Source organism: Zea mays, chromosome 3 (genome assembly GCF_902167145.1).
Source record: "Zea mays cultivar B73 chromosome 3, Zm-B73-REFERENCE-NAM-5.0, whole genome shotgun sequence".
Classification (NCBI taxonomy): Eukaryota; Viridiplantae; Streptophyta; class Magnoliopsida; order Poales; family Poaceae; genus Zea; species Zea mays.
This window is the reverse complement of record NC_050098.1, coordinates 177,291,793-177,300,618: the sequence shown is the minus strand read 5'-3', so window position 1 is coordinate 177,300,618 and position 8,826 is coordinate 177,291,793. Positions and strand designations below refer to the sequence as shown.

Here is an 8,826-nt window from a genome sequence, read left to right as displayed (position 1 = left end):
AAACTCTCAACTCCTAAAATTTAATAGACTGATCATAATAATGAATTACATACCCAAGGTGATGTTGCTATAACTGACTTCACAACTTCCAATTGCCAAAGAACTCATGCACAGAATCACTTGTGCATATTGTGTGCTATCACCAATTATGTCCTGCTGCAACAGCAATAAAATTATAAAAATGAGAACCGTGTTAATAAGAATTCAAAATATTTTCCCTCATGTTATGAGCTATAGAACTGAACAATTAGCAAGGCTCAAATTACTACCAAAATCCAAATGCCAAATAATAAATAGCACACGCTAAGATCCAGATAAGTTCGGAAAGTATCCTCCTCCTAAGCTCCCTAATCCCGTTAGAATAATCCCCATTATCTGTTTCGTCTCTGCCACTCTCCAGACAAGGACAGCCCAACGCCACCCTGTAACTACTAGTTCACTCTGATAGGGGCAGCACGGTCATTTTTACCTACTACTATTGGCGGGATGGGTCTCTCCCGGTGCATGGTATTTTTATATGAGCGTGCTTTGGACAAGAAGGACCTCGCGGGTGCATTATAGCAAACTCTAGTATATATTGCTGTTTCGGTACCCTACCCCCCTCTCTCTCTCTCCTCTACCTCCTTTTCCTCTAACCTTTAGCTTTCCTCCCTCCCTCTCCTCTCTCCCCCCTCCTCTAACAAGAACTACTCCCAGCCATTCAGATCCTAAGTTGCTGACCTTGCTGCTGCTTGTTGGAGATAGATTTGTTGGTTCTAAGTTCCAAGTACCATGAGTCCACCGAGTGTGATGGGGCAGTTTGGGGACACAACCTACACCAAGGTTTTTGTTGGGGGACTCGCGTGGGAAACCCAGAAGGAGACGATGAGGAAGTACTTCGAGCAGTTTGGGGAGATCCTGGAGGCTGTTGTCATCACTGACAAGAACACTGGCAGATCCAAGGGCTACGGATTTGTATGGTTCTACACAATTCATCTCCTTTATATGCATTTAATTTCAGTAGACTTTATAAACATTCCGGCCCCCTAGCTGTTCATGTGTCACTTTTCTTTCTTTTCTGATGCAATATGTAATGTTTGCTTAATTTCAGTTAATCATGCACCGCGAATTCACATTGTAGGTTACCTTCCGGGATCCGGACGCGGCGATGAGAGCTTGCGTTGATCCCGCACCGGTGATTGATGGGAGGAGGGCTAACTGTAATCTTGCTTCCCTTGGGGTTCAAAGATCTAGGCCTCCTACTCCCCAGCATGGTTAGATATTTATCATTATTTCAGAGTAGTACAAGGCAGCATAGAAGAAACAGTTAATTTGTTTGCTTAATTGGAAAGAGTTTTATGAAGTCCCTTGAGTCGAATAGAGCATATCACCTCTAAGCTTTTTGAAAAAGAACAAGCATAATAGTTATTATAGATGCACTACCTCCTGGATATTGCTGGAAATTTTATATGTACTTCCATACATGACCACAAACTAACTACCATGATTTTATGCACTAAAGGTTCCTTCATGGCATTAGAATCAGGCTTAAAGAGATGGCAAGGGACTGCCTAATTTTGATAAATAGCCAGCCTAGAGCATGTTTGGTTTGCATGGACGGAAGGCTGCCTAGCCCAGGCAAAGCCCTCAGGCGTCCTATTTCCACTGTCTGGGGCTGTGATCCTTTGCCTGGCAGGTCTCCAAGCAAACAAGCCTAAGTGCTCAATGAGGGTATTGTGTAGGCATCCAGTAGAGAATAAAATGTTTAAATGTCTAGCTTAATTTAAGATGCTGCTACTTAACAGTGGTTTCCTCTAAACAGTTCATGTTAGAATTGCTTTCAGTTAGAACAATAAATATATATAGACTTAGAAGGATACGCGCTGTTGGCATTACTTGTTGGAAAAGGTAGAACTGAAGGAACATCAATAGTACAAAGATGTTAGTTATCCTCGAGCTAAGTGCCTTGTTTTGTTCCAGATAATGTAGTATACTGTTCCTATAAGTAAAATATTCGGGTTGCTATATATTAATAAGGGGTAGCAACCAGAATCTTTTACTTCTATTACTACGTCGGCTTGCTTACAACTGATAGACTGAAGACAGAAAGACGCAAATACCTGTTTTTTTTAATTAGTGCCTTCTCCTGATAATATTAGCAAGCAATGTGGGTAAATTTGCTTCTGTTTTGCTGATGATGTTGCTACAGGAGGAGCTAGAAACTTTAGAGTAATGAAATCCTTCAACCAGCAGGCAGGAATCCAAGGTGGACTCGGCGCAGCTTTTCCTTCTCATGCCACCTTCCCTCATTATGCCATCCCACAAGGCCTTCCCTTCCATGTCTATGGGTACCTCTCTCTCTCTCTCTCCACACACACACACATGTCAGGATCGGGGCCCTGTGAAACTTGAAAGTCACGAGGAGTGGGGCCGTGGGGGTATCACATGCATGTGCATTGTGACATACTGACATGCCACCTTGGTCAATGTTGAATGGACATCAGGCTTTACTCTCTTACAGACATATCCTCAGTCCCTCACACAAGCATAAAGTAGCCATGCGTGCTAGTGGCACATGATGGCAGCCCTGTCATATGCCCACTCCCGTGAACAGTAAGCATAGATGAGATAGCAATGACCTCTCTCTCAGAAATAAAGTAACTCGGTCTAGCACATTAGAACCGAACAAAAATTCATGATTAATTTATAAGGAAAAAACTAATAACCCCTTTTATCCTTCACTCTGCAGGTACTCTCCATATACCCCAGACTATGGTTATCCAACAGTAAGTACCTAATTATATTGCTAATAAGCTCTATTTACTTCACCAACGGTTCAATAAAACGGGTGCTTTTATGTATTTCACCATGAATTAATTAGTGCAGTAGCATGCATGTCACTGAGTGCATCAAAAGTATATTTGCATTATGCATCATCAAAATTATGGTATGATAAACAATGCACGGAAAATTGAAGTGCGTACTTTTTCTGGCTATAATATATAATTGTATACCACAATGTCCCACAGAAGGATAACAAATGTGCGTGGCGCACAATAAGAAAAACTAATGTAAGAAATACATGTCCTTTTTCCTGATGAAAGGCAGAATTACCTATCATTTTACATTCAGCTACCTTCTATACCAAAACTTGAGAGTTGCCATTCAGCTCTCGTGTGCTTAATATGTAGGATTCCTTTATGCTGGAAACAAATTTTCTAAAAAGACTGACAGTTAGCATGCATGCACCTTTTCTTAAAACAGAACTCCGGTAGTATGTACAGACCACCAAAGAAAAACATCAAATGACGAAATATTTAGCCAAAAGCCATTGTATTCGTGCCATCGTTTGCTTGAACATGGTTAAGAAAAAGTTGGCCACCTTTTATCATAAAGAAATATAACATGAAGATGCAAAAAATACAATGGTATGAAAAATCTAAAGCAAGATCAACTGCCACGTGATTTCACATAAAAAAATAAAGGCAGTGCTAGAGAGCTGCTCTAAAAAAACCCGAGGTAAGATAGCCCCGGACATTATATTAAGAAGAAAACATTATCACGCAAGTCAAGAAAACCCTCGAACCCCTGCCTTATCCATAAACAGCGGCACCGTAGCCCATGTGAGAAACGATCGTGATTGGGACCGAATCTTAGACTTGTGCTTTAGCGTGGTATAGACGAGGGATTTTTTTTTAACCACAGTCTTTAGCGTGGGCCAAACGAGAGGATATTTTTAACCACAGCCTAAAATTCGTTTCCACGCGGAGTCGAATCTAGGACCTGAGAAGCTCCGTGCCTTACTGCCCTGTTTGTGAGGACTACATATTTACTAAAAACAGCTTAACTCCACAAAAAGTTAACCAAACAGTTCAGATTCATGAAATAGGTAGATCCAGGGGCCAGATTCATGCCAACGCCGGTCATGCCCTCTGCATACGATCGTTCCCCACGTCTCGATGTTTTTTTCTGGATGGAGAAGAATATATCAGTCATTGACATGTGGGGCCTATCCCCACTCCCCAGGACAAAAGAGATCATTCCAACTAAAATGCTCTTGTGTGGATTTAGAGCTGTTGCATAACCCAAACAGTTTTACGGTGGATCTCAAAACCACTAGTGGAGCTGCTCCACGGTGAATCCCAAATTCAGATTCAATTTTTCATTGGTGGAGCTGTCCCAAAGAACCACATGCTCAACCACTGTGCAATCAATGTCTGCACCATTCTAGGTAGTAGATAATACTAAGCTTTCTAAAATATCAGATACTTACAAATGGAAAGTGGTAGATAACAGTTTTTTTTATCATGAACATAATGTACAATATATAGATACTTAAATTGGATTCTCTTATCTGTTAAATAGAACTTCTACAATATATATGGAGGAGCTCAGTACCCGTTTTATGGAGGAGCAACAGCTGGCATGGTGACAGGAACAAGTCCCTTTTATCCATATTTCCAATTTGGGCAGTCAGGAAACACTACTACCAACTATACAAGTGGACAAGGCTACAACTTGCAACAATACCCACAAATGTTCCACTTCTCAACTGTATCTTCTACAGCTGCAGCTGTGACCGGCTTTGCTCAGCAATATGGAGGACCATTGTCACTAGCAGCAAGCCCTCAAGCCCAAGCAGGTATTTCTAGCTTCATTCTTCTTGAATCTGACTAGAAGCATTATAAAGGGGATTCATAAGTTATCTAATTGGGCATTTGTCATCCTAGCTTAATGTAGCACTTGATGCAAATTCTAAACTCACATATTGTTCTAATAACCTACCAGCATTCGTTTGTCAATCTGCCAAGTTACAGTGCAAGAATATAACCAATTGTGCATGCATTGAAAACAGTAGAAAGTGTGATAAAAAAATATGTCTGCATTGGTTTGATAAGAAACTCACTTCCCATGTTCTCAGAATTATTTGAATAATTTCTTTCTGCTAAGTTGTGATACTAATATCTTGACAGTGTGTATCCCCATTAAACAGGCATGACTATGGCACTCACAGCTCCAACCCTGCCAACTCCAACACAGGCTGCTCATCCTTACCGGTTGATTCCCTCGCACTTTGCAGTTTCTGCTGCTCCAGAGCAACCCTTGGCCTAACCATGGTCTCCCTTCTCACCGTTGTTGTACTGTCTCGTTTCCGACGTGTTTGAGTCCATGCATCCATCTCTAACACCAAAAGGCACTATTGTAGATCACGCTTATCAGTCAAAGTGCTCACCTCCATATCCCACATGGTCATGTGGTGAATGGATATTAGCTTTAGCCCCAGGATGGGCATAAAGCTTCATGCCCCAAGGATGGGGTGTTCTAACAGACAAGTACAAACCCCAACCATTCTAACAATAGTCCAAGGAAGGACTTTATCTGGGAGAGTTAATTTCAGCCGTACCAAGACAATGCTGTAGCTAAAAGAAACTAACAGTCAAGCATGACCCAGGGATGGTTCATGCTGATACTAGTCAAATTGGACAACAATGACAGCTAAATAACTGACTAGCATGCCACTCCCACATGTCATTAGTAGAATCCCAACTGTACCTAGCTTAGGCATGGCATCTCTTGTTGAAGCATGAACCATTTAGCAAAACCTACCCTTCTATAGTCCCGATGTTACCTAGACCAAATGCATTTGATATATGACCAGCGACTACTTGTGTAACCAACTCATCTTTTCTTTGCAAATGCTTAGATGCATCAACTAACATTTTATTTGATCTTTCAGTCGATAGCTTGCATCTAGGTGGTCAAGGCTCTAAGGAGAGCCTGTGCCCCTAATCAGACACAGGTTCAGAGTAGTGCTAATGTTTGTTTTTAGCACTTGGCACTACCTCCTGTCACTCCAAACACAGTATTGGGACTCCAAAGAAGGCTTTGGAGTAACCAAGCACTGCTGTGTAACTCATTAACACAATGGACCCACAGATAAATTTTTATTGTCTTGGGCCACCCCACTCATGTAGATGTCATTACTTCTCAGTGTCACTACCATGGTTAGGTCCAGGCCCCCCTCCCCAACCGCGTCCCCCACCTCTCTCACTGCACATCGCAGAGACCTTAGTGCTCTTTAATCTACTATTACCAGGCATGGTGGTTGTAATAATAAAGTAGCGCTGTGCTACTCGTAGGACATGAAGAACTATTTGTTATTCAACCCTTCATATGTACTTAATATCTTGTCTATTTCAGTTCAGTAGTCGGTACTTATTTCCATCCATTGTAATGCACCATATAATGTTGTGTAATATATGTCCACTGTGCTGCACATTTCTTAGGGCATGTTTGGTTCGTCTTTTTTGTGACGAGGTTTTCTGAGAATTTGTTTATGAGGAAAAACTAGGTGTAGAGAGAATCTGAATATTTTTTTTGAGAGAAGGGGGGTGTCCACAAGGTTTAGGATCTAGAAAATTACAGATTTCTTCTATCACATGACTCGGCTGATTCTGTGTTCACGTTGATTTGGACGATTCTCACGGAATCTGGACGTTTGGCAGTCCTGGCGGCCAGAATCTAGTCATCTGCCGTTCAGTTGCATATGTTCCAGTTGAATGCAATATTACATCTGCGAAAGTATGCCTTTGAAAGCATTTACTTCATATAACAAGGTAAGACTAGAAAGGTTTAGAATCTTGAGGTAACACCCCCACCTAATAGGAGATTCTAGTACTAGGCTGCTACTAGTACAAGCAGCATCTCTAGAGTTTTAGTTCTACAATAAGCCATGCATCTGGGTCGTATGTTCATACTGCTATGATCATTAAATACTCATGTTTAACTGAAAATATATAAACAAACAGTTTACCTGGCCTCTACAGTTCTATATGTAGATTTTTTTCTTGAACGCGCAGGAGAGCTGTGCATCATTAAATTAAGAAAAGAAAAGAGTCTAAAATGGACCAAAGTACAATACAATAAAAGGCAGAACACGAGACCACCAAACTCCTGCTGTGCACAGTACTCCAGCCTCCTTCTGCGCATGAAAACAGCAGGACACAAAAGGAGGCAAACAACAAAAGTGCCAGCAGGCTCCATGTAACACCCAGGTGTTTATTTTCCGTGCGACAACGAGTATGGATTTAAGCAGGAGATGCCGGTGAATATAAAGGTCACTAAGTTCTAATCATTTTTGTCTATCACGATTTTGATATCGCATCTGTCTCCGTCTATCTGGTCTGTCAAAAATATTTCACGAAGTTCAGACTTTAGTAATCTTCCGTAATGTCGAGTCCGATGTTGTTCAGATTGGTCGAGTGCGTGAATGTGATTTTGAAAAGAGTTCGATTTTATAAATTCGATAACGCTATTATCCAAGAAATACAAGGCGTAAACTTATTAGTTGAGTTGCGTTCTAGTTGAATGTTCGGATAGCGGTGAAATTTGTCTAGCTTGACTAATTAAATCAAATCGCCGATTTATAATATCAAATCCAATCTTGTTTTAGTTTGTCCCGTTTACAGCTCGCTCGAATGCAAATCCCAAAATTTTGCCGTGTGTTCTTTTGATAAAATAAATGAAGAAAATTCCCTTTTCCTTCTTATCTTTATCTCCCACCGCTCTAGACTTCTAGCCATTTCTTTCAAATTCTCAAGCACACTGTGTGTTCCTCTTGCTCAGCCTTATCCCCTCGCCGTCGCTAGAAATCTCTCGAAGACGCACGCCAGTGACCCAATCCATTTCTTCTATGCGTGCACAAGAACCTCTCTGTTATTCTTACGCTGCTATTCCTTGAGAGCACCTAAAGAGGGTGAATAGGTGATCCTGTAAAAATCAACACTAAATGGTACAAAACTTAGTTTATGAAATGTTAGTGGAATCAAAACCAAGATGCTATGTCAAGAGAGAAAGAGATGACTTTTTAACTTAATTGCTCTTCACAAAGTGAGTATTTAAACTTATAGCAATTATCAAGTGAGTAGAAGCAGAGAGAATCACACACGAATAACAATAGGTGACACAACGATTTTTATCCTGTGGTTCGGCCAAGTAGAACACTTGCCTACTTCCACGTTGTGGCGTCCCAATGGACGAGGTTTGCACTCAACCCCTTTCAAGCGATCCAATGATCCACTTGAATACTGCGGTTCTCTTCCTTATAGCATATGTTCCCTTTGTGAGGAATCTCCACAAGTTGGAGCCTCTCACCCTTACAATATTGATCACAATAAAAACCACAAGAGTAAGGGAGGGAATGGAAACACATGCAAAAGCTAGAGTCACAGCAATGACACGCACACAAGTCAAGAAATAAGCACACAAACACAGCACAACGAGTTCACAACTCAACAAGTGCTCAAATCTCAATCACAATGATCCGGATGCGTGCTTGCGGAGTCTAGGCGTCTTAGGATGTTCAATGGAGGCTTGTTGTTCTGCTCTATGCGCCTAGGGGCCCCTTTTATAGCCTTAAGGCAGCTAGGAGCCGTTGGAGCTCCATTTGGTAGCCAATTCTTGCCTTCCGTCCATTGACGCACCGGACAGTCCGGTGCACCACCGGACATGAACAGTGCACAATTTCTTTTCTTCTTTGGCGAAGCCGGCCGTTGAACCCTTGGTCCACTTGGCACACCGGACACTGTCCGGTGCACACCGGACAGTCCGGTGCAGCTTAGTGACTGTTGGAGCGAGCCACGCGTCGCCCGTTGATTACGTCGCCGACCGTTGGCGCGGGCGCTGTTGGTTCACCGGACAGTCCGGTGAATTTTAGCTGTAGCGCCCTCGGTGATTCCCGAGAGCAGCGAGTTCATCGCTGAGCCAGCATGTGCACCGGACATGGTCCGGTGCACCCGCAGCTGGTGCTCCACTAGTTGTTTCAGCTGAACTCCTTTTGCTCCTTTT

General features: G+C 42.1%; 1 protein-coding gene across 3 annotated transcripts; it reads left to right on the top strand.

Annotated features, from left to right (window-relative positions):
• The first annotated feature begins 512 nt into the window (after positions 1-512).
• LOC103650932 (RNA-binding protein 24-B-like) lies at positions 513-6,270 on the top strand. Of its 3 annotated transcripts, none has more exons than NM_001328613.1 (6): positions 513-954; positions 1,121-1,253; positions 2,189-2,327; positions 2,729-2,765; positions 4,345-4,621; positions 4,953-6,156. In NM_001328613.1, exons 1-6 carry the CDS (start codon positions 772-774, stop codon positions 4,976-4,978), a joined length of 795 nt encoding a protein of 264 aa, NP_001315542.1. In that variant the 5' UTR covers positions 513-771; the 3' UTR covers positions 4,979-6,156. The 3 variants fall into 3 exon arrangements, with proteins under 3 accessions (NP_001315542.1, XP_008674753.1, XP_020405617.1); XM_008676531.2 differs by having other exon boundaries at positions 518-954; positions 4,973-6,270; XM_020550028.3 differs by lacking the exons at positions 1,121-1,253; positions 2,189-2,327 and having other exon boundaries at positions 601-954; positions 4,973-6,270.
• The last annotated feature ends 2,556 nt before the right edge of the window (positions 6,271-8,826 follow it).